The sequence below is a fragment of the Chelonoidis abingdonii genome, chromosome 10, assembly GCF_003597395.2.
Source record: "Chelonoidis abingdonii isolate Lonesome George chromosome 10, CheloAbing_2.0, whole genome shotgun sequence".
Taxonomy (NCBI): domain Eukaryota; kingdom Metazoa; phylum Chordata; order Testudines; family Testudinidae; genus Chelonoidis; species Chelonoidis abingdonii.
The window spans coordinates 52,906,068-52,932,326 of NC_133778.1; the positions used below are offsets into that span (position 1 = coordinate 52,906,068).

The 26,259-nt window shown below is 38.7% G+C and overlaps 1 protein-coding gene across 1 annotated transcript in view; it reads left to right on the forward strand.

Annotated features, from left to right (window-relative positions):
* Nucleotides 1-2,643: 2,643 nt before the first annotated feature.
* Nucleotides 2,644-26,259, forward strand: part of NEB (nebulin) — a 170,535-nt gene continuing 146,919 nt past the window's right edge. The window contains exons 1-21 of the mRNA XM_032780956.2: nucleotides 2,644-2,742; nucleotides 3,358-3,465; nucleotides 3,549-3,662; nucleotides 4,458-4,655; nucleotides 6,304-6,411; nucleotides 7,838-7,936; nucleotides 8,582-8,686; nucleotides 8,775-8,882; nucleotides 9,724-10,035; nucleotides 10,130-10,336; nucleotides 12,051-12,155; nucleotides 12,550-12,657; nucleotides 14,154-14,465; nucleotides 16,140-16,346; nucleotides 16,608-16,712; nucleotides 18,092-18,199; nucleotides 21,494-21,805; nucleotides 22,801-23,007; nucleotides 23,720-23,824; nucleotides 23,990-24,097; nucleotides 24,618-24,929. Of these exons, the coding sequence (XP_032636847.1) occupies nucleotides 3,588-3,662; nucleotides 4,458-4,655; nucleotides 6,304-6,411; nucleotides 7,838-7,936; nucleotides 8,582-8,686; nucleotides 8,775-8,882; nucleotides 9,724-10,035; nucleotides 10,130-10,336; nucleotides 12,051-12,155; nucleotides 12,550-12,657; nucleotides 14,154-14,465; nucleotides 16,140-16,346; nucleotides 16,608-16,712; nucleotides 18,092-18,199; nucleotides 21,494-21,805; nucleotides 22,801-23,007; nucleotides 23,720-23,824; nucleotides 23,990-24,097; nucleotides 24,618-24,929 (3,201 nt within the window). The 5' untranslated portion in view covers nucleotides 2,644-2,742; nucleotides 3,358-3,465; nucleotides 3,549-3,587. The remainder of the gene's footprint in view (nucleotides 2,743-3,357; nucleotides 3,466-3,548; nucleotides 3,663-4,457; nucleotides 4,656-6,303; nucleotides 6,412-7,837; nucleotides 7,937-8,581; nucleotides 8,687-8,774; nucleotides 8,883-9,723; nucleotides 10,036-10,129; nucleotides 10,337-12,050; nucleotides 12,156-12,549; nucleotides 12,658-14,153; nucleotides 14,466-16,139; nucleotides 16,347-16,607; nucleotides 16,713-18,091; nucleotides 18,200-21,493; nucleotides 21,806-22,800; nucleotides 23,008-23,719; nucleotides 23,825-23,989; nucleotides 24,098-24,617; nucleotides 24,930-26,259) is intronic.

The window sequence follows — 26,259 nt, forward strand, 5'->3', positions numbered from 1 at the left end:
TGATCAAATCAAATTTACACAAGTGACCGATTCTCCAGTACAAGTTCAAGCACTGATCAATACCAAGCAGCTGAGTGAAGTAAGTAGTCTGACAAATTAAGCAAAACATAACAAATCACATTTTTACGCTGATTTATGTAAAATATTTCAACAACTTTTCTGTGACTTCTCTTGTGACAGCTATGCTGTAATAGATCCAGTGCAGGTCAATGAGGTTACAGTAATAAAATATAGATAATGACCTGAGTCTCAAATTCAGATCAAGATTCAGATTTCAAATCCTCTTAAAAGTTGTGTTGTCTGATCTGGAGTTTCGGATCTAGCACATATTTACCCTGTATTCTGTCACCTCTGTATTTGTCTTACAGCTATAAGCAACTGATCATTATCAAACAGAATGTACTAAAAATTATTTACAGTTCTACCTAGGTGTCTGGTTGGCTTCAAATGTTGTTTAATAATAAATCCTGCTAAGTGGATTAAGAGGGGAGGCAGAGGGGCAAAAATGCAAATCTCAAAGTATCTACAGTAATTTCTTTGATACTTAGTGGATATCAAAATGGAAGGGTCAGCTCCAGTTATAGTCAGAAATAACATCAGGCCAATATAATGAGACAAAATACTTTATTGGTAAACTGTTTTAGGACCAATTCTACCCTCATTTACCTCCCGCTGAAGTCCATGGGATTTACATTTGTGAAAGTGAGGGCATAATTTGGCCCTTCTGGCCTGGAACTGCAAAGCCCTGAGCACTTCTTGAAAGATATCAAGTGCCCACAGTTAATATTATCTTCCATGGAAGCTGAGGGTACTCAACACTTTGAGGTGTCTTATTCCAGAATAGTTAAACACAGTCTGCCCCCGCCCCTTCATACCTAGTCTGTTACCGATATTGACATTATGTGATCCAATAAGAAAGCACATATTCATAAAACTCACTTGGAGCAGTGGACAATTAATCTGGTCCAATTGTTCTTCAACAAAACCTAACTGATGGCCAAATGAGGGCTGCCTCTGCATAGAAGCTCCAGTGCATAGAAAGGGTGATTAAAAATCTTTTGACAGACTAGTCAGCTACTTCTTGTGGTATTGAAAGGATCTGGGAAAATAACTTGAACTTCCAACTAGAATCTTCACAATGGGCGTCTGTATGGATAAACACGGTATCAGGCACTTACTCATCAGTTTTAGCTCAGACATCACTCTTCATCATGTGCCAGCTGTATGGCCCTCAGACAGAATAAACCAAGGTGGATTAACAAGATTGCTTGTTAGTCATGTCAAAAAGACACTGGTACTCTTTAACATGTGTTCTGTAGAGAGGCTGCGTGTTCTGGTGGATAGAGTACTGGGCTGGGACTCAGGAGATCTGCATTATATTCCTGGCTTTGCCTCTGGTCTGCTGGGTGACCTTGGACAGGTCACTTTCCCTCTCTGTGCCTCAGTTTACCCATCTGGATAATGGGAATAATCATCCTACCTCTTTTGTAAAGTGCTTTGAGATGTGTAGATGAAAAGTATAGTATTAGAGATTGGTGGTGTTATATGTTGAATGTGTTTCTATTTTATTTTGTCATAATTACTTCCAGAAAAAACAATGAAATTCTTCTGTTCAGGAAAAAAAGGACAGTTCATGTGGGATTGGTCCCATATTATTTATAGGTTTTTATCAATGATCACAAACAATTGATTTATACTGCTAGGTCCCGATGGAAAGCCCACTGAAGTCAATGGAAAAGGCCCATAATTCTGCTGTGTTTATTTTTGCAGCAGAGAATTGTGGACACTTAAAATAATGACATAAATGTAACAAAATACTCGTAAAATGACATATTAAACATATTAGACTGATTAACTTTTTGCTTTAAAAATTTGAATTTAGTGCTTGTAAGAGCAAAGAACTGGTTAGATCCAGACACTTCAAGGTCAAACATTGTGTAAGCTTCTATATATATATATATTTCTGCCAACACATCCCAATCCTGAAATGTAACACCTGTGCTATTCTAGTCCTGGATCTTGACTGAACTAACACTCTCAACTGAGTGGATTTAGTGCACAGACAGGAACTAGAATGAGATCATCAATCTCATTTTCACTTGTGATTTAATTAAGATGGGAACCTATTTCTTCACAGAGGAAAGGCTAGTGCATTTATACACTACGTTTTCTACTTTCTTGCCTTTCTACTTGATATGCAAAAATAAACATCTGTTTCAAAAATGTTACTTAACTAGAACTGAGCTGAATTACTGATAACAAATGTAACTGTTTCAGACCTGGATAAGGATTCTTATTCTTAAAATAAAAAATTCTGGCCTACCTGTTTAACTTGCATTAGGGAGTGCACTAAAGACAGAGAATTAGAGTGTCAGCTGGTGTAAACTGGCGTAGTTCCACTGAAATCAGTGGGACTATGCTGATTTACAGCATATGAGGTGTTGGCTTATAGGGTGAGGATATATCTCAAATTCAGATAAGCAAAAAACAGGAAAAACAGAATATTATAAAACTGAAATTTGATCTGAAACAAAAATGTACCCACTTGCTTACCTCTTGTATTAACCAATCACTGTGACCTATCTATTGTCCTATGAGCTGTACCTTTCTTATGTGAATATTTTTGATTGTTTTTAGTTGAATTAAAAAGCTAAACACGAAAATGAGAAATTCAAATGCCACCTGCCACCAGATGCTCCATTATTCCTCCAGGCCAGAGTCAATGCATATAATCTGAGTGATGTAAGTAGTAATGTAACACCTTCCTGTAGATGACATGAAACATTCATAACAAAGCACTTATACTTGCACCTGGAGTAAGAACTCTCAATAATACTGATGACAAGAATAAATATTAGGAGATGTGAAAAAACTCCAGGTAACTAAAAAATGATATGTGTTCCATAGCACCTAGTAGAACCACTCATGGATTAGGTCCCCACTGAACTGTACAAAATCAGAACAAAAAGGTGGTCCCTGCCCCAAGGAGCTTACAATCTCAATATAAGACAAGAGGCAACAGATAGATACAGACAGAGGGAGGAACATAGGTGAAGAATGATGGGCAGTGGTCACAGCTCACCAGCAGCCTGAACCATTGTCAGTATAAAATGAATGGCCTTAAAGTGGAAATCAGTTATCTTTACGCCCACTTCAACAATGGTGCAAAATAGTCTTTGTATAAAAGAGAATTAAACTTGAAAAGTTTGATATGATAAACTGGGTTTAAATTAATGTTCTAAACAATCAACATGTTAATTAGAAGCCCAAAATATTGACAGTAATTGTTATTTTATCCTCTAATTGATGGATTAGTATTAGATGTCATATCTTACTTCATTTATTTCATGTCCGCAGAACTGGTACAAGTATGACTGGGAGAGGTCTAAAGCTAAGAAATTTGAAATCAAAGTTGATGCAATTCCACTTCTTGCAGCTAAAGCTAATAGTAAAATTGCAAGCGATGTAAGTATGAAATATGAATGTAGCCACAGTAGTTTAGCTGTGAATGTGAAGTGTGGTTTCACATATATGTTCTCACTGTGCAGGTAGCATATAAGAAAGACTATGAACTAAGTAAAGGGAAAATGATTGGAGCCCTGAGCATTCATGATGATCCCAAGATGTTACATTCTGCAAAGGTGGCTAAACAGCAGAGTGATGTAAGTGTCTTTCTTTTATCGTTGTTGTTTATTCATTTATATACTGTGTGCTAGGTCTTTTATAGACATCAGAGACAAAAGCACGGCTTTGAGGCACTTACAGGCTAATTAGAAAATGTAAAGGTAGGTGGGGGAATGGCTCTTCTCCAACCCTCCCCATGCACCAACTGTTTGTGTCTCACGCAGAACCCTTATCCTGCATGCAGAGCTGTGATACCACCTACACTCTGGCACAGCTGATGGTGTCTGGTCCCTCCCCACCATATAGCATCTCTGAAAGTCCTCAGTGTGCAGTCCCAATTAACTATGGGTGAAATTCTATCCAGAATGTGGCTTGTTTGTGTAACAGATTAATAAGACGTATCCCTCTCTACTGGGTAATATGAAAGATAATAGGCTACTAGCTAATTTCATTAGCTGCCAGCTAATGAAATTGCTCCCTTAGCTCAAGTGCTAAAGGTCTGTACTCTGGTGTTGGACACTCTTAGCTTAAATCTTTCTGACAGCTAATGGTGGAGGTCATCACATTTGCTGATATCTCATAACAGTAGTTTTAAAATATAGATTAATGACAGCAAATTATTTACCATTTCGTATCTGAGGAACTTTTTTAAAAATAATAATCTGTGCCTTATTATTCTATCTGTTTCTAATACATCTCATGGAGTTAGCAGATATTGCACTTATTGAAACATTCGATGTTGCCAGGAGGTAGCTTTCTTCTGAAAAGAATATGTTTTTAAAAAACTGTTTTCTGTGTTAATCCAAAACATATGTATTGAATTCCTTTCACAGCATGAATACAAGAAGGGCTATGAATTGTCAAAGAGCAGATATACAGCGCCTCTGGACATGATTCCAATCACTCAGGCTAAGATATCTCAGGCTATCGCGAGCGGCATAGACTACAAGCAACTCCTACATAATTACTCTTATCCTCCTGACAGTATTAATGTGGAACTTGCAAAGAAGGCCTATTCTATGCAGAGTGATGTAAGTGGTCCTGCTTTGATATGTGTGGTATTATGGACCAGTTCTATGAAGGTTCTGCTGATTCAAACAGGTTACTTACAATTCACTGTAAGTGAAGTGTGAGTGCAAAGCATGCTGGTAGTTAGCATAAGTGCTGAAAATACAAAGCCTTCTAGAAAGATATGATATTGACTAACAGTATGTGTGCTATTAGTGACCAGTTCTGTCATTGTAACTAACGTGAAGATGCTCGAGGCTACAAATATTGTATGTCAAAAGGGTTGTCTTAGATATGCACTGAAAAATGATATGCAAGAGTGTTTCACTAAGCACCAGACAGAAATTAGGAGTGACCTCTAAGGCAGAATATACAGCTGCTAACTTTCTTAAAAAAACAATCAAAAGTCTTCTTCATCTGAAATGTTTATGATTGGGTTGCCATGGTTCAGGGCAAGCTTCACCTCTGACCCCTTCCTTCATCTCTCTGAGTTGGCCCCCTCTAGGTCTTAGGCTTAAAGCCTTCACCTGTATTGTGGTGGAATTCCACAATTCTCCCACTCTTAGACTGGGTCTCCAGACCCCACTGTACTATAAACCTGAGGATGACGGTGAAGGCCATGCCCCCTCTGTGCCCTCAGGCCTGCCAAGGGACCCTTACTGGAAATGGGAGGAATCCTGACTCACTCCTCTTTTAGTGCCAGATATAGAAAAGATGAGACGAGGGGAGCCATAAGCCATGTGAGACAGAGGCAAAACCCCTCATTATGCAGTTTTGCCACAAGGGAAAAATCCCTTCCAGACCCTGGAACTGGTGATCAACCCTGGTACTGGCATCCCCAGAAATCCAGCATACTAGTTTAAGGGTGCGAAAGGAAACAGGAAGCCCACAATGGCTACTCTACCCAGACAGGAAACTATATCAATCCCTCTCCCCTCCTCCAAAAAGGAGCCAATCACTAGCCCAGCACCACCTGTACCATCCATTGGCCCAGGCCCAGATGCAGCATGTGACCCCCCTCCACTCCCTCCCTGGAGCAGGGGGAGAGAAAAGAAGAAGCAGCCTCAACATACTGAAGGCAAAGTGGGGGCTGGAGGTGAAGAAAGGAGAGGTGCTCATGTAACACTGCCTCAGCTGCTCTCGGTTGAGATTTCTCCCCCTACCCCAAAATGTGTCTCCACTGCTAGCAGCCCCACCAAAGTAGCATGATGAGCTGTTAGTTAATAAGCATTATTATGGCTTTTATTACCATAGCAATTCAGTACCTGAACAGTATAAAAAAAGATAACTCTTTATTTAAGGTATAGATATTCCCAACCTTAATTATACCTTTGCAAAGGTCTTCTTTTGTGAATAGAATACAGTGCCAAGAGAATGCATTCAAGTTAACAGGAGCTTCATGAATGCATTCAAGGGAGCACAGATACCTAAACTTTTATCACGAAGGAAGCAGACTATCATGCTGATGGTGTAGTAAAGATATAGAGGCCTCTCTATATTTTGTAAGGACGTTCCCTTCTTTCCCCTTTGCCTCTTAGGCAATTCCAGTTTTGTTAATATAAAAATTAACATTTCAAGCTTCCTTACAGCTAAGACGGTTTGAAACATGGGTAATTCAGACCAATGGAAGCATTCTCTTTTCATTGAACTCCTCATTTGTCTTTGTTCCAGAATGAATATAAATCTGACTACAATAGCTGGATGAAAGGTTGTGGCTGGGTGCCATTTGGGTCCATGGAAGCGGAGAAGGCTAAGAGAGCTACAGACATTCTCAATGAGGTAAAGAAATATAATGTAGTTAAATTAATTATTATTCCAACTGAGTGCACACCAGGGCAATATTAAGGCAACAAGGCACTACTCTTCACATTGTATATCATGCTGTTCATTTACATGTGAAATACCCTCTCAACTAATCCATGACTTTAATGGGAATTCCTTGCAAGATCAGTCCAATGGGTAAAGAGTATTTGATATGAATACTGATATTCACCAATATTAAAAACACATGTTCTTTCATATATTGGTTTCCTCCTACACAATATTTAAATGTTCTTGTGTTTGGGACTATAAAGAGCCAAGAATTCCAGGAGGCCGAACATCGTTTCTGGTAGAGTATCACTGACACAAAGAGTGCCAGGCCCACTTTCCACAATTGTTTTGAACCAAGAAGAAAGAAAAAAAAAGGCAAGACAAGAAGATTTCCTTGTGATCTTCCTGAGGTTGAAAAGGCATCTCAGCAAAATTTGTTCAGTTTTTAGATCACAACCATAAGCAGATAATCAGAGAGCTGCCATTATTTCATATTTCACATATGATAGGCTGGAGTTAGACGGGATGAGTCATAGTGAACAAGAATAAACATAATGATTAGTGGATATCCTGCCACCAATTTGCTTTGAAATTCATCTTGACTTCTACTAACACTGCAGGATATGGTCTGATGTCTTCTTTTAGGAGTAAATTAGGCACATCACACAACCAATGGCAAGTGCTTATATAATTTTCTGAGGCCTGCAATGAAAATTTACCTAACAGCAAATCTGATAGTTTGGTCCAGGTTTGCAATTTATGCATATAGATGTTTTCTCTCCAGTTGTCTTTTTCACCTAAACTTGTCTGTTTGGGATTACTTTTTGACTTCAGTGGGATGATGGATAAATGACTAAGCTGAAAATAATGATCATAGTATGATCACTATCATTATAGATTGCAGTGTGGCGCATAGGAAATGGAAGATACTGACCAAATTCTATTTTTTCTCATGCCTGTGCAACCCAGTGAATGCTATGAGGTTATAAAGGAGTAAAGAAAGCAGAATAGAGTCAAGAGCTTCCATTAGTGCCAATGGAAGATAGGCACCAAGGTCAACATTTTAAATGTGTGCACTTATGTTGCGTGTGCAAAATATGCACATGAGAGCATGAACTGGTAACAAAAGTGTGCAAAGTCATATCTCTCCATATGCTTTTCCATTTTGAAAGTACAGTGGCATGTTCATACACACAAATGTTGCAAATGCAACACAGTAATTGTTTGTTTGTGAAAATACCTAATGTCGCTACGATTAAAATTTTCTTTGTATATAAGGACACGTCTGATGTAAAATTACATTCACTTTTACAAAGAGGTGCAATGGAAATAGATTAAAAGGCACTTTTAGCCATCAAGAAAATGTAACATTGACTTTTTATTTTCTAAACAGAAAAAATATCGCCAGCATCCGGACACTATTAAGTATACTCAGATTGAAGATGAGCCTGTTGTAGTACAGGCTAAAATCAACCAGGCCCAGAGGAGTGATGTAAGTGCTGATATTTCTAATGGACTTACATACATTAACAAATTGAATTCTGAAGTCAAATGCGTCAGTTCACCTCTTCTCAAAGTGCTATCAGACAAATCCTGTCCCTCCCTTCATTGGTGTGGATATCTCCACATGCAGTTCAGTCAATGTGGTTCCACTGCACAACAGGCAAATTCAGCCTGAGTTCAGGCAGGTGAAACTTAATTGAAGTAATCTGAGTTTCCTCTGTGATACCTAGACACAGGACCCTCCCCTTACTGAGTGCCTTTTATCTTAAGGGCACTCATGAAATTATTCTCAAAAGTACTGAGTACAATTCATTGTTACCAGAAAGTCACCCCTGTTGGGGAACCAGATTTTGTCAGTCACTCAAATGGTTACTTACCACAGGTTTGAGTATGTGTGTGTACATGTAGGTATTATACTCTCTGAGTGAAATTATGGCTCTGTTGAAGTTAATGAGCGTTTTGGCATTCACTTCAATGGGCCTAGGATTTCACCTTTTAAATAACAGTATTGTACACATAAAAGTATTACTATTATGTAAGATGCTTAATTCAAGCTATATGACTCAGCATGTTTTAAGCATTTATAATTTATAAGCATTTGACTGACAAATTTATTTTTTACTTTCTATTGCAGATATTATATAAAGCCAAAGGTGAGGCTATAATTCACAATTATCACCTACCTCCAGACATGCCCCAGTTTATCCAGGCTAAAGTTAATGCCTACAATATTAGTGATGTAAGTTTACATTGGAGTAAGAGCGCTTGATTTAACATAAAGTAATGGAGGCTTAGATTTTTATTTCAAAAGTGATATTTTCTTCCAGAACTACTACAAAATGGACTTGGAAGATTTAAAATCAAAAGGATATGACCTAAGAAATGATGCTATTTCTATCCAAGTTGCCAAGGCTGCTAGGCAGGCTGCCAGTGATGTACGTACATCCCATTTAACTATTAGTTACATGTAGTGATGATTTATTTTCAAATTGGTTGCATTTCTTTTGCATCTGAGGGATTGTTTATTGAGGCGGGATTTTATTGAATTCTTTGCTGGGTTATTTTTCTGAACGCTTTAATAGAGTCCGTTTTTAAATTATTGTTTTGTTACTTAAGTAATGTATTTTAATGATACATAAGTGTCAAGAAAAATCTGACACTCATTTATAACACGCATTGAATAAATAAAACATCACCAACTCTACTGTTATGAAGAGAGGCAATGAGCTCTCCTGTTCTAGTCACAGTCCTATGTCCACTGAATGCCGGAGTTATTATCATGACTCTGTTGGTAATTAGAGCCTGGTCTTAAAGTCATGGAAAGACTCCCAATGACTTCAGTGGGCTTTGGAACAGATTCTTGGTGTGTAACCTTGGGGAAGTCACTTAATATACCTCCAACTTTCCTCCTCCTCCATGTGCAGTATTGGGATAATAATACCTAACTCAGAGTGTGGGTGGAGGGGAAGTTGTGAGTATTCATTAGTTAATATTTGTACAGCAATGAAAATGTAAAGAGATATAAGTATTAAGTTTCATTACGATTATTTTAGTGATAAACAATTATATTTGTTGCAATTTAATAGCTATAATTTCCCTAGAATTGCTTACTTATAAATGGGGGTTCTTTTGTGTTTTTTGGCTTTTTGTACCCTGCAAAAAAGGGGGCTATTAAGGTATAACAATGCATGTTTCTTACAAATTGCTTCCTTATAAATGGGGGTTTAAATTGCTCACTAAAGAAAGTGTCTTTTATGTCTGATTGTGCTTTGACAGGTCCACTATAAAAAAGACTATGAACTTGCCAAGGGTAAACTTGTTGGCTTCCAAAGCCTCCAGGATGACCCCAAACTGGTTCACTATATGAATATAGCCAAGATGCAGTCCGAGCGGGAATACAAGAAAGATTATGAGAAAACAAAAACCAAATACAACATCCCATTAGATATGGTCAATGTTGTGGCTGCCAAGCAGGCTCAGGACATTGCGAGCAATGTTAATTACAAGCAGCTGATCCACAATTACACTTACTTACCTGATGCGATGAACTTGGAACTCTCCAAAAACATGATGCAGATACAGAGTAATGTAAGTAACATGCTTCTTTGTACAGAATGTACCCAGAGTGATCAGGCAAAGGCAAACATAACTATCTGATCTGTGTGATCACTTCTTTTTGTAGCATGCCTACAAAGATGACTATGATAGCTGGATGAAAGGCATTGGCTGGATCCCCATTGGTTCATTGGATGTAGAGAAAGCTAGAAAAGCGGGAGAAGCCCTGAATGAGAAGAAATATCGTCAGCACCCAGACACCATCAAATTTACCAGTGTGGTGGACTCCCCGGTTATGGTCCAAGCTAAGCAGAATACACTTCAACTCAATGATGTGAGTAAGCATGGGAGAACATGACAAAATAAGGAAGTGTCTACAGAAATATCTATATCTACATATCAGTTTAAGAGAAATAAACAATCACACTATTTCCTTGTAAGTGGTTATTACATCTGTGGAAAGGATATTTCCATACCAAAAGGAAAAACAGTGGGAGTTTTCTGCAGTTTTTATAGTTGTGATTTTAATATAGTCTGATATGAACATATACAGACAAAACCCCAATGAACATGTATAATGGGTTTTGTACTGAGTATCTCTGCTGACTTCAATAGACTTATGCGTAATTCCAATGATTTATAGATTTTAAGGCCAGAAATGACTGTTATGATCATCTAGTCTGATCTACTGCACAACAGAGGCCATAAAATCTCACCCAGCATTTTACACCGTGGTTACTGAGAGCAGTATTGGCTGGATCTTCAGCTAGTGTAAATCACTATAGCTCAAAGGGTGAAATCCCAGCCCTGTTGAAGTCAATGGTAAAATTGCCATTGACTTCAATAGAATCAGCATTTTATCCAAAACAGCTATGCTTTTCTGATTTGTATCAGCTGAGGATCTGGCCCATATTTTAAATTGGAACACTGAAATGAATTAAAAATATTTTTACAACTGTATGTGCAACTACAGATATCACAAAAAGTTTCCACCCTCAGACTTATTGACTCCCAGGGAGTCCAGTCCAGATTTGTAAAGTATTTAGGCATTGCTGTACTTTGCATTGCAATGCCTCAGTCTCATTGTCAAAAGGGATATATGCACTAGAAGCTTAAATCCCATTGACTGTCGGTGGGATTTTGTTTCCTAAGTGCCTAAATTCTTTTTGAAAATGAGACTTAGGCTCCTAAACCAGTTAGGCATTGCAATGCTAGAGTGCAGCAATAGCTAAATACTTTTAAAAATTGGGGCCTCCCTCTATGATGACACAATTAAATTTGTAAAATAAAGCACTTTTAGCTTCACTGGATAAAGGGTGACCATACAAAACAGATTCAGAGTTTTCGTTCACGCTCCCATATCAGAATGGTCATTGTGCACTTATGAAACTGAAAAGGACAGGAGAATCTCGCTGATCTTCCTTTCATTAATCCATACACTGCCATCTTCACAAAAACCTTCCAGTCCTGGAAAAGGCTTAATAGTAAAACACTATGGTGAGGTGCCATTTTACTAAGTCTTTTTTAGAATATACATACAGTATATTTACTGCCATTTTAAGTATAGTATTAGCATAAATACTTAAATCCAACCAGAAATGTAAAATGTAATGGACACACTACATTTTCCTGCCTTGTGGTGTTCTCATCTTCACTAATTCATAAAATTCAATAACTCTCAATATGTCTTTTAGTCATTGCAAGGTAGCCAGGTTCTGCTCTGTATTACAATTCCTTATCATTGTCTTGTGCTGTCTCTCTTTCACAGATGGGTATGTTTCTATGTGCATTTGTGTCATACTAATGTTTAATTTTTCTATATGTACTTTTCCTCTGGTGGAACAACTTATGGCATGATATTTATATCATATAGGCTAGTACATAGCCTGTAAAATCAGAGCCTGTGCATGAAAGTGCAGTCACTGATTTTATGAGGTAGGTGGCAATATATGTCTGTGAGACCAAACTTGAGCCCTCAGTTAATACACAGTGATCTGGAGCTCATTATGCTTGGAAAGAAATGATTAACTATGTCATGTGTTTTGCAGAGGTTATACAAATCTTCAGGAGAGGAAGTCAAACATAAATACACCATGACACCAGATGTCCCGCAGTTTATCCAGGCCAGATATAATGCAGCTAACATCAGTGATGTAAGTGGTTTCTTGAAGTATATGACTAAGTCACATGCTGTTAATGAAATAAGTAGTGATGAGTAGTGTAAGTAGTGGTAAGTAGTGTATGTCCAATAATGATACCATGTAAGCAATTCACCTGGCTTTTGGTTGATATGCAGATGCAGTTCTACATAATCAAATTATAACAAACTAGTTGCTGTCATTGTTATTTTATAATTTGAATTTGCAAACCAATATAGCTTATTTAATGTGGATGTATTCTAATAAATGGTGAAGGAGGTGCATGGTACCACTACATCATCCAGATCCTGCAATACTTACAGTAGCTCAGAAGTAACTATTTGAATTGCGTGCAGTTCACATGGTGCTATTAACCCTCCTGAATAATATTTGAATTTTCTTTTTTTAGGCATATTATAAACAAGATTACCATGATTTGATAGCCAAGGGGAACAATGTGTTAGGTGATGCTATTCCATTTACTCTAGCTAAGGTCTCAAGAAACATTGCTAGTGACGTAAGTATCAATTTCAGGTAAATTTTGTGTAATTTCTCAACAAAAATCTTACATTATGGGCCAGATTGTGAACCCCTTACTCCCATTAGCGAGCAGTTACTCACACAAGAAGTCTCTTTGGAGTCAGAAGTGTGAGTAACAGATTCTCAGTCTGGCTCAAAATGTTAGTTTAAGTAATAAATTCTCTAATAGAATAGGGCCAGATCCTCAGCTGGAGTAATTGGACATAGGTCTGCTGAAGTCAATGGAGCTATGTCCACTTACACTAGCTGAGGATCTGGCCTTTAAAATGTAAAGCTTGTTGAAAATGCTTATAGAAATTATTCTACTTCAATTTTCTTAACATAATCACTAATGAGGTGTCTGTAGAGTAGGCAGATTACCCTTCACTTGCTCTGGTTTGAGTTAGTTAAGTGTGATTTTTATTAGCTTTGTAAGTTGGCTCTGATCCTGCACCTTTATCTCTCAGTAGTTGCTAGCCTGCTCTGGGAGAGATGCTATATATCCAGCTTCATTGTTTGGTCATAGTTTCCCCCACAGTTTTGTGTCATTCTGTTTCCACCTTCCCTGCGTGGGCAGTGAGAGACTGACTTCCAACAGGATCCTCTTTCCCTTTAGCTATGGTGGTTTGCCAGCATTACTCTATGGAAAGGATTTGAGAAGGTTCCCGATAAAACAGATTGTCCTAGTAGCAAAATGGGAAGACGATTTTATTCTGATCTCATTGCTTTATATAAACGGAAACTGCTGTAGTGTCTCTTTTAATCCATTTGTCATAGAAGGCTATATGACAAAGCTGTTAAACAGCATAATCTGACTATGGTAAATTGCCAGATAATCTATTGCATGCACATTACAGTGGCATGATACACTTCATCCTGGGACATATTTTGCCATATAGTGGAGGGGGAACCTACCTATGGCTCAGCAGGCTTTATTGTGCTAATTGCACAAACTGGAGGCTGATCCAATTATTTTAAATCACTAGAGGGGAGCTGGCCAGTTGTGTTCAGTTTATTTGCCATCGATTGACCAGTTGCTGGGAAATTGTTCTAATATAACTTATGGGCCTTGTTAACCCAGGACTTCCTTTGTAAGTTTCTCTTCACTGCTCTCTCACTGGTGCAGTAGGGGAAGTGCTAGCGTTGGCAGAGCTCCTGCCTTCACCATAGTGTTGTGTGAAATCTGTTCTGTACAGGGGTAGGAGCTCGTGCCCTATTTACACTAGTGCTCGCACCACTACTACCCCCATTGCTACATTGGTAGTAGGGCAATATTGGGAGATTTCCAAGAAAGTCTAGCATACATACAGACACTGGGGATTCCATTTGGGATGGCTGACCCATCTGAACTACCTGCATCTCCTCCAGTACCTTCCCCAAAGAGCATTACAAGAAAGGACACCTTTCTATTGTCTAAACATTAAATCTAGATATCAATACACATATCCAATAGATATGCAAAGTACATTTACCCTCCTCTCCCTCTATCTCCAGTATAAATACAAAGAAGCTTATGAAAAAGCAAAAGGAAAACATGTTGGTTTCAGAAGTGTGCATGATGATCCCAAACTTGTTCATTATATGAATGTGGCAAAGTTGCAGTCTGAGCGGGAGTACAAGAAGGACTATGAGAAGACCAAGACCAACTATCATACACCTGCTGATATGATCAGCATCCAGGCTGCTAAACAGTCTCAAGACATAGCATCCAATGCCCACTACAAACATCTGATCCACCATTACACGTATCTGCCAGATGCCATGAATGTTGAACTTACAAAGAACATGATGCAAATTCAAAGTAATGTAAGTGTTTCAACTTTTCCAATTCCATAGTTGCTTAAAAACAATACAATGCATCCCAAGAAAAGTAGAATAAAAGCTTTATTATTATTATTTTCTGGAAGGTCCCATTGCTGTGTTAGGACTCAGCATATCCCTGTAAAAAAAATTAAGCAGACTTTATTATCTATTTGGGGGGAAACTATACAATTTCACTTTGGCAGCTGATAGTTTGGAGGTGTTACATTCCTGGCTAGAGACCTACTCAATGGGATTTTTGGCATGTGCATACTAGTAGAGATTGTACTTTTGGAATACTGAATTTACAGGACTTTTTAAAATGCCTTTTATCTCACTTGAGCACAAAACTGATTCTTTGTTTTGCAATGCACCCCATTTTTGTTTGGTTAACTGAGGAGATATTTTGAAAGCCCCTTGATCTGTCCTCATCTCAGACTGAGACCACATAATAACAAGGTGGCTCCTTATCAGCAAGAGTGGGCAAAAATATAACTATTATTATTATTAGAAAGTCAGCCCAATACAGGGAATCAACCTAGGACACTACATTCCACTTAGACCCTTCATGGGTTGTGCAGGAATAGGGTTTCAGTGGACCGAGTGGACAGTGCACTCTGCACTGCAGAACTGGTTTCTGAACCAGCCTCTGTCTGGCCAGGATGGAAGGTCAGTTTGAGAGTAGGTTGGGTGCAGGTCAAGGGAGGAGCCGTGGATTGAGTGGTCCCAACTTCCCAGCACTTCACTTGCAAAGATACCCTGGGTTTCAGGGCCGGCTTTAGGCAGTGTGGGGCCTGATTCGAACAGTTTGATGGGGTCCCAGCAGAGATGACTAAAAAAAAAAAAAACACATAAAAAAGCATGTGGGGCTTGTACTTACTGGGCGGCGCTCCTAGTCTTCAGCGGCGGGTCCTTCACTCGCTCCAAGTTTTCGGTGGCACTGAAGAACCTGCCACCGAAGTGCTGCTGAAGACCTGGAGCAAGTGAAGGACCTGCCGGCGAAGACCCAGAGCGCTGCCGGGTGAGTAAAAATTAAAAAGGAGCCTCTAGCCAGGGAAGGGATTCTCGCCCACTTGCCCCACTCCCCAGTGGCTCTGCCACTGGGCGTGGGGCTCTCTTCGGCGCGGGGCCCGATTCAGGGAACTTGGTGGAATTGGCCTAAAGCCGGCCCTGCTGGGTTTTATGCAGGTGGAATAAATTTCACCCACAGTGCTATAAATTTCACATCTTGTACAACAGGTGAAATTATGGTAAACAAAAATCAAGTCATTGCCCTAAAGAGGTTATTATTGTAAAAGAAAGCCCAGTCTAGTCCTATGCAATGCAGAACAAACAAAGAATGCTCAGGGTCACTATGTTGTAGCAGGAATGTTTTAAGAATAGGTGGGACCATAGAAAGGGAAGAGAGAAGGAACTTGGTAAATATTAATTGAGAGAATCTACCAAATGTATGAAACAAGGCATGTAGGGCACCCAGGACAAAATCCCAGGAAATTATAGGGAAGTATAAAAAGAGTAAAAGAGAGCATTCTGTTTCTCCAATAAGAAACTATAAATATTTTCTGTCAAATGCAGATCACACTGCCTAGGTCACGTGCTTATCACTTTGAATAGAAGAAATGCTATTCAATGGGAAATTCTTTGCAATCTTTGACCAATTTAGGATTTGTCTTTTTTCAGAACTTGTATAAACAAGATTACAACAGCTGGTTCAAAGGTATTGGATGGAGTCCTCTGGGTTCTCTGGATGTTGAAAAGGTTAAAAAAGCTGGAGAGGCATTAAATGAAAAGAAATATCGCCAAAACCCAGACACTTTCAGGTTCACAAGTCTACTAGACTCAATGCCAATGGTTTTGGCTCAGCACAATACCAAGCAACTGAGTGAGGTAAACAGTTTCTCCACACACTACTATGGACAGGACAGAATTTGTCAGTTGTATATGTTCCTGATTCATTGTCTTATACCATTGTTGTGATATTCATGTGCTGAAATATAAAGACTCAAATTTAATCTAATAGACCTTTTGTGTTTTAAGGGCTATACATGTAGTAAAACTGAAGTTAAACATTGCTACTTGTATGATTAAGCTGATGCAACCTGCCTTGTATTTTGTAAAAGAGATATTGTGTATTGTTTTCCTTCTTAGATAAATTATAAGCAGGAGGGTGAGAAACTGAAACATAAATACACTTTGGACCCTGACGTTCCTCAATTTATTCAAGCCAAGGTCAATGCATTAAACATGAGTGATGTGAGTATTTGACAGTAAATTATTCAATTATTATAGTGTAATAGTATTCTATTTATGGAGTTTTGAGTATATTTGTGGTGTAAAATTTCAATATTGAAAATGTGTAATGCCTCAGCTCAGCAAAGCTCTTGCCTGCATGCATGTACTTAAAGATAAATGTGTGCTTTAAGTGCCTTGTTGAATACAGGTGGATGTAATATATGCTTTAGTGCTTTGGTGCACTGAGGCCAAAATGACTAGGTAGAATTAATAAGAAACTCAGAATATCATTTAATTTCCAGATTCAGTTCAGTGTGGAGATTGAAACTCTTTCTTTACTTCACTTAGGGGAGAGACAATAGTTCAATCTCTATGACTAGTCAATCCTTAGCTTTGGTATCTATGTATCTATCTGTGTTTCTAGCCTATCACTGTAAGGTTCTCTGCTGAGACTGCCAGCAAGGGAATGATGGAGCCCTTTCATAGCAATTATAATAATGAATTTGGTGATGAGGACATTTGTCCTCTAGGAACTGGCCAGAGATCACCAACTCCTTTTATATAGTCCACTAGATAACATCGTCATTTTGAACCACTGCCAATCTGGTGTCAGGGTCACACCAACAACTGAGAGATATTCTGTTACCAATATCTGAACTAACCACTCTGCTTCCTTCAGTTTACTTAAGATCATAGGACGTAATCCTGAAGTCTTTACTTATGTAAATTTCCCATTGACTCAGTGAAGTTCAAAGGGCTTTTGAGCAAGTGCCTTCCTTAGACTTATTTTTTGGTTCGGTGGCTGAACCCAAAAATCTGGGGGGAAAAATGTGCGTGTTTCAAACCAACCCCCTCTCCCTCCCCCCCCAAAAAAAACTTTCAGGATGAATGAAATGTTTCAAATGTCATTTTGAATTGACATGTCATTTTGAAAATGTCACTTTGAAATGAAATGTTGAAATGGTGTTTTTTTTAAATGTTAGAAAGATATATTTCAACATTTGCAAAAAATAATCATTTTTTTTCAGCGGAAACTATTCACGAAATTTGACCTTAATTTGTGAATAGTTTTGATGCCCCCCAGATTCATGTTGGGGCAAATTTACTATTTGAAGAAAAAAAATTACATAGTTCTAGGCCTTATTTACTATCATTAAGGCCATTTCCTCTAAAAATTGCCAAAAATGCTGACTGAGAAAATGAGACGGTTTAATTACACTGATTTGAAGTGACTACCTGAAAACACTGTATTATCCTTGTAGTAAACTTGAGCAGAGCAAAGATGAATGTTACTGAATGTAATATTTGTAATATAGAAACACGGGTTTACAGTAGTCTGTTAAGATTATTAACTACTCATAATAAGAAAATGTGTTGGTTCTTTTTTTCTTTTCTTTAAGGCTTATTACAAAGCAGACTGGAAAAAAACAATTGAGAAAGGGTATGATCTGAAACCAGACGCCATCTCTGTAATTGCTGCTAAAGCTTCCCAAAAGATTGCCAGTGATGTAAGTATAATTTGGATAGAAATTGGAGGATCTACTTTATTGTAACTTTCTGCAGCATATAATACTATACTCTGAACACTGACTATTTTGTGATGTTATGCAATTATCAGCTGATATGGATTTCCATATGGACTTCAGAAACAAGCTGCATACAGTCATATCTTGACTATCTGAACCCTGGTTACCTGGAAGTCTTGTTTGTATAGTATGCCCGCCCTAAGGTCTGAATGAAGTTCTGGTCCTGCCAAGTTCTTTCAAGTTCCTCTTGTGCAGCTTATTTGTGCAGAGTTCTGAAGTGCTATAGTTCTAGTTTTCTGGCACGCCTTTACTCCTCAGGAATCGTTGTTTTAATTTAGTGTATATGGGCCCAGGGAGTCGTCAAACATGACCTTGAACTGTCCAACATTAAACACTTAAAAACAAGGCTTGGTGGACAGAGACCTCAGCTTGCTTAGTATCATGGCAAGCACAACATTAAAAATCCTGTTAACCTTTTATTAAAGATACAGAAAGAATGAAGAACAGTTACAGCATTTGAAATGTAAAGTACGAAGTAAGGCTTCCGTTTTAACCATATTCCTTGTTCCCTTTTGGCTGTAAATAGCTTTTAGAAGGAAACTGTCCCTTGTTTGACAATGATAATAAAGACAATAACAACTGCCCTTTCTGGGGAAAAGAGAAAAGTTTAGTTAAGATGGACTGGAGCAGTTGTTGTTGTTGTAAGTCCGATCCCATTTTCTAGAAAACAAATACACAAAAAAGGGATAAGAAGAGAATGGCAAAGATAGACAATACAGCTTCTGTCTCTGACTTTCACTTTTAATCTCACTGCTGAAAAACACAGGCACAGCATGTGGTCTTATCGGCCATTCTCAGTCCTGGCAAACTTGTGTCAGCATCGGGCTGTTTAGGGAATTGTGTTTAGCTGCCTCTTTCTGGTCACAGGGTTCCAGAAGTATTGCAGAATATGCAGTTTTGGCTGGCTAAGCCAGATTTTTATTAGACAGAAGGCAAAAGCAGAAGGATGAGAATGAGAAACAGTAAAAGGTATGTTTATACAGTGAGCAGCAGCAGACAGCAGGGAGTCTCAGAGCCCAGGTTGACAGATTTGGGCTCATGGGACTTGTTTAGGGGCTTTCCCTTTGCCTCTCCCCTTGTTCTTGTCACACAGACAGAAAGCAGACGACCAGAAGTCCGAAGTGTAGGCAATGCAATATTTATTGGGGTTAATCAAGCAAGCATATCCATAGCTTTGCATGCCAGTAGCACCTTTTCCCCTTGTCCCCGTTTTTCCCACCTCCTCCTCCTTAGCAGGCTTTATACCTGTAGTGCATGCCCCTGGTCCCACCTCTTACAATTTATGGTTGTGTTCCATTCTGGAGCACCATGAGTCTGGGGGCTTCAGAATTCTCTATTTTTTTACCCCATGAGAGGGGTAAGGCCAGGCTTTTCTTTGGCTTTTAGTGTTTCTTATGCCTCCTTCACCCCCATCCCCCTTGCCCCTCTCATCGGGTTGCTTGAAGTTGAAGCAGGCCCGTCCTTCAAGTGTGCGCTCATATATTAAACTCCCAGTCTACCCAGCAACAGGTTAGCTCCATTTCTTATCTCTCTTCACCCCATCTGCTTGTGGGCAGATGCAATACAGAGTGGCTTTGTTCTTTGTTCACACCTGTTAGTAAGAATGTGAAAGTTGCAAAAATCAAACCTAAAATTCTATCCCAGGGTAACAAACAGGCCTATATACTAAGAGCACTGAAAATAGGTGAGCAGATGTTATGGCTCAGGCTGGAGCTTGGGCTTTGAAGATTACCTTCCTCCTAAGGCTTCAGAGCCCAAGCTCCTGCCTGAGTCATGATGTCTACACAGCTATTTTCAGTGCTATAGAGTGAGCCCTGTGAGAGCAAGTCTGTCAACCCAGGCTCTAAGACTTGCTGCTGCGGGCTGTATGAAAGAGCCTAAAGTGGGGAAGAAAATGAGCACATGGGAGGATGTGTGCCCATGTGTGACACAATCTCATGTCCTAGGTGATGGCTGGGATTCAGCCAGAGCTGGTGGAGATGCCAATGTCTTCTGGGTCTCTTCTCTGGCCTGCTCTGGTCAGGACATCTCTTAGGATTAGGAGGAAGGCCTGAGGTCCCAGGAGACAGTGGGGATGACACCCATGATGGTGAAGCTTGCTCCAGCAGCTGTTGGCAGAACGCTATTTCTTCTGCTAAATTTCCCCCAATCACTTTTCTTTTTAAGAACCTCAAGATCAAGTGTTGGGTGGAGTAGTCCATCCTCTCATTATTTTATTCACCAATAAACCTAATTTCTGACACCAATTTTCACTCACTTTTTACTCTCGAGCTCACAATTAGGGTAAATTTGGAGCTCCACTTATTACAACAGGATGTAACTGCAGTATCAACTGGTATCAGGGAAGCCCAGCAACTTTTAAATCAGTGGTGCCAGCTGAGCAGGCTTTGAAGTCTGCAGAGACAGGGAACCCAGATTGAAATTCACTTCTGTCCAGCAAGAGCACAAGACCTATGAACCACTCATGTCCCACTTAAATCCTACTCCCTCAAATACCTGAATCCTTACCTAGATGTTTTGCAGCGTTTGGTGGTTTGGGTAGTACTGTAAGAAGAAAAATGGCAATGGGGCTGTGAGAGGGAGTGGAATAGAGCCATAAGATATGACAGACAAAAGGTGTAGAGACAGTGAGGGGGAAGAGATTATAGACTGTATATCAGAGCTGTGTGAATACTGGATTTTTCCATTTGCTGGCAATTCTGAAAAATGGAAAAAATATGACTTCAGGTTGAACTGAAAACAAAAAATTTTCAAAACTTTCAGCAAACAAAGAAGTAAAAAAAGTTCTGATTTAACTGTTTGATTTTTTAAAAATAAAATTGAAGGAAATTTCGAAGTGAAACATCGATATGTTTCATTCTGATATTTTTCTGAATTTTTTTGAGGGGGGAGGCTTGACACAAACAGTTTTTGCAAATTCATGTAGGTTTTGCTAATGTTTTAGTGTCACTGAATCTGCTTTAGTTTTGGCGGAAAATTTTCTCCCAGCTCTGCTGTCTATATCTATGTCACAGGTACAGCTTGGAAAGGCTGAGGACTGAAAGCCATCAACTCTCTTCTCCAAACCTAATTAATCAGTTAATGTCTGCAAAATGATTGCAAGATATATGTTATGAGCTATAATTATAACAGTATTGAATTTCAAAGTGTTAAACCAATCATAAACATGTCTACCTTTTCCAAAGGTAATGAGGTTTTGTTTTCCTTTTTCTCTAGTACAAGTATAAAGAATCATATGAGAAAGAAAAAGGCAAACACGTTGGATTCCGAAGCCTGCAGGATGATCCTAAACTGGTTCACTACATGAATGTGGCCAAAATGCAGTCAGAACGCGAGTACAAGAAGGGTTATGAGAGCAGCAAGACCAAATATCACACTCCCCTAGATATGTTCAGTGTGACAGCTGCTAAGAAAGCCCAGGAAGTGGTTACAAATACCAACTACAAACAGCTACTACACAACTATACACTCTTGCCTGATGCGATGAATGTGCAACTACCAAAACACATGATGCAGATTCAGAGTGATGTATGTAATTTAACTTTACTTGATTATACTATTTTGCCAAAAGAGTTGAGGCTAATTAATAGCCAGTGGCAGATTAAGGCAGGATGGAAGAAACAGGTGTTCGTTTGGGTGCCCTAAGTTTTCCAAAGAGTTATAGTGATTATATATAGTAGATTCCAGGATACTCCCTGAGCAAACAAACCCTAGCTTCAAACATTAAATTACTTCCCAGCCAAGGAACATATTTTCTGATCATAAGTACATTTCTGTGGTTGGTGTTATTACTTTCTAACTGTATTGTGATATTACTGTTCATTATTTGTATTGTGGTAGCACCTAAGTTTTATCTATATATACCTATATATAATATCTCTATGTAGCTTAGAGTCCTAGTTTTTGTTTCCTCTCTTCCCCCTCACTCCCCAGTATCTTCTAGGGATTTCATAAATAAATCATGGGAAGGATCTATTTTGTTGAAGGATCCTTTACATTTTGTGCCTCATCTCCATTTCTTCCCCATAAAATACATACAATAGCTTTATTCTTCGCATCCTCGTACTGTTTTAGGGCAGGTCCTGAAGTCTATTAAAGCTGATGAAAATTTTGTCTGAGCAGAGATTTGTACTATCAGGCCCTAAAGAAGAAATTGCTGAAGAGATAGAATTGCTGGGAGTAAATTAACTAAAAGCGTCAATAAGACATTTATTCTAAAAAAAATGATTATGCTCCCTCTCAGTTTTCCCACTTTATCCATCAAATTTTGCCCTCAAAGGTGTGCATTTAGCTTCCAATGGGAGTTCTACACATGAATCACAGAGAAGAATTTAGCCCTATATTTTGAATGATCTTTAATTGCATCTTATATCTTTGAAAAACACGAGTGAGCACTGATCAATTTTGCTCATATTTTTCTTTCAACAATGACCAGGAAAAGTTCAAAGGCTTCATTTCTTTTTGTGTGTGGAAATTCTGATTTCTCTTACCCCTTTTAATGTCTCTGTTTATTTTGTAAAAAGAGTCTTTATAGAACAGACTTCAATAACTGGCTAAGAGGAGTTGGTTGGATGCCAATTCAGTCTTTGGATGTGGAGAAGGTCAAGAAGGCTACAGAGATTCTCAGTGAACAGAAATATCGCCAGCACCCAGACAAGCTAAAATATTCCATTACAACTGATGCATTGGAGCAGGTGCTAGCTAAACAGAATGCGCAGATCATGAATAAGGTGAGAATTTGCTCCGAGGAACCTGTGTTTCTATATTAATGTCTCAGTCCTGCAACGTAAAGCGCACTGAAGTCACTGGGGTTCCATATAGGTGCATCGGTCTGCCTGGATGCATCGCTTTGTAGGACGGGACCTAAGACATTATGGAAGCACCATAGTTAAAAGTGTGCTGCAATTTGCATTCAGAGCAAGATTATAGCTCTATGTTCTGTTTGGATTGTATTATGTATCCTCCCCATATGTACAAAATTGTCATTTTTTGTGTGTGTGGGAAATAATATTAGTAATGAGTGAACTGCAAAAGCTTTGGAATTCTGATTCAGTTTGGAGAAGCACTCCCTGAAATGAGGATTCTTCTCTGAAGCACATCCAAAGCATTTGGGGCACAACCAGGACACCATCCCAAGTGGGTCAGGGATGTGTACCTGAGCACATAGAATAGGGAAAAACAATATGTACATTGAAAATCTGCAGTTACAGTCTGTTGCTTATGATAATATCATTTGCATAGTTTATCATAGGAAGTACAAAAGAAAGATGAGGGAAATTGTCACTGCGCTATATTAGTTTTTTGTATAGGTTATTTGTAATACTTATGAAGTTTTGTGCAGCAGAGTCTTATTTAGCACACATGAGTAAAATGAAGAGAATCTCTTTTTTTACAATGAATTGCAATGTCTTTTTGATATTAAATATCACTTTGGAATTGCAGAGGCTTTACACTGATAAATGGAACAAAGAGAAGACAAGCATTCATGTTATGCCGGACACTCCAGAAATTCTGCAGTCGAGGGTGAACCAGATCACCATGAGTGATGTAAGCTGACATAATCAAGCAGGACATTCAGTGTCACTTAAAAATACACTCCTAAAGTGGTGCCCTTTATAGTTCTTATTTTAAAAGATTTAAATGCCAATGCAGGGCTATTAACATTTCCACCTTCATAACAAAAACTTTGTTCCCTTTTATGTTTTGGATTAGAAATTATACAGGGCTGGCTGGGAGGAAGAGAAGAAGAAGGGTTATGACATGCAGTTAGATGCTATCCCAATAAGGGCAGCCAAGGCCTCCAGAGACATCGCAAGTGATGTAAGTTCTATTTTTAGATTGCACTCAGGTAACATTATGAAAGGGGTGTAAACTAAGAGGAATTCAGGCTACTTCATGTATAAAACAAGTCCAGTTTGGGCTGATTCCAACCCTAGAGGATATCTGCTTCACAACTGGCTTTTGAAGCCTCCTGGACAATCTAGGTTTGAATTACGTGCTTGGTGTGGTAAATCTTGGAACAGTTCTTGTTCTGAATATTTATTTCACAAGCCTCCAGTGGATCCTCTGCGTACTCTGTAGGCACCCCTTGATCATTCTTGGCTTGATCCTGCAAAGTGCTGAGCACCATAGCCCCATGAATTCATGGATTACTTATATGCTTAAACATATGCTTAAGTGCTTTGGTGGATCAGGATTGTGGTGTTCAGAACTTTGCAGGGTTGAGCCCTCTGTGATAGGTCAAAACGAATGTTTTATACCTTTTTAAAAATAAATGCATGCTTAATAATGCATTCTTCTGTACTGAGTTTACCTGGATATGTTTATTTTCTGCTTGCAGTACAAATACAAACTAGCCTATGAACAGGCTAGAGGAAAGCATATTGGGTTCAGTAGCCTTGAAGATGATCCCAAGCTGGTGCACTTCATGAAGGTGGCTAAGATGCAGTCTGAACGTGAATACAAAAAGGACTATGAGGAGTCAAAGACGAGATTCCACACCCCAGCTGATATGTTCAGTGTAGTGGCAGCCAAGAAAGCACAGGAAGTGGCTACCAATACAAACTACAAGCACCTGCTCCACCATTACAATGTTTTGCCTGATGCTATGAATCTTGAATTAGCCAAAAACATGATGCAGATACGGAGCGATGTAAGTGAAAGACTACAACCTTTGTGTTACCAATTAAGTGATATTTAGTTTATGAATTAAAACCATAGATTAAATCCTAGAGTTTTATAGATAAACTAGTGCAATTGTATAATAACATGTAGCAACTATAAAAGAGCAGTAAATCAGTAATATGCACATTGTATTTCTTAGAATAATCTGAAATATTAAACTAAACTAGTTTATAAAGAATTTAGATGGGATCAAATGGCAAGTTTGCCCACTTTGTTTATATGCTTGTCACATGTGTTTATAGCTTACATGTCCCATTTGACTCAAGGAGTAATACTTGTGTGCAGCCCAAGCCAAGGAAAGCTTCACTAACAGAATCATCTACATTTTCCAATAAATTATCCTTTCATAATTAGGGGAACCAAAGTTGGGCCCTATTGTGCCTCAGAGGGATATCTCCAGTGTATAGTGTTTCTTGGGGATACTCCTGAGGTGATGGAGCTTACACACTGTTTCTCAAGGCTTTGCCTAAAGACACAATCTAGTTCCTTTCATTGGGAGGGACTGATCCTGCAGCCCCATTTGTGTATGCTATAGCTTCACAGAAGAACTTGGGATTGGAATTTTATATGGAATGTGTAGGAATATAGGCCCACATTAGATCTGGATGAACTAAGGTTTTAATTTGAGTTGGGATATTAATGTGAACAAGAGGCCCAAAGCATGGAATAAAAAAGAATGTGCAATAAACAACTGGCTGTATGAAAAATGCCTTCATCTGACCTTAGCTAAGGTCTGATACTTGGCAATGACATCACTTGCTTGTTAAAAGGGTATAAAAAAGTAAACTCTTAAAGAGTACATTGCTAATACCTACCTGTCCAAGCTGAAGTTGACCGATATGAATCTGAACATCCTTGGCTTTAGCCTATTTGTAAGTATCTTGATCAAATGCTTATAAATGTTTTGTTACTGTTTGAATGTAGTAAATTGCTTATTAGTTAGGCTTTTAGGCAAGTTTAGGGCAATTGTATACATACCATTTGGCATTTGGATTTAATAAAGGAATTTATGGTTAAATTAGTGTTGTGGCAATACCCTTCATAAATAATAATAATTCCAACAGAATGCGAGAATGAGCTGTAATAAAACATGCAGCCCTGCTATAAAAGGATGTAAACTTTGGATACACGACAATTATTCCATTGTATTCATTTAAATGTGCACATGGGGGGAGGGATAGCTCAGTGGTTTGAGCATTGGCCTGCTAAACCCAGGGTTGTGAGTTCAATCCTTGAGGGGACCACTTAGGGATCTGGGGCAAAAATTGGTCCTGCTAGTGAAGGCAGGGGCTGGACTC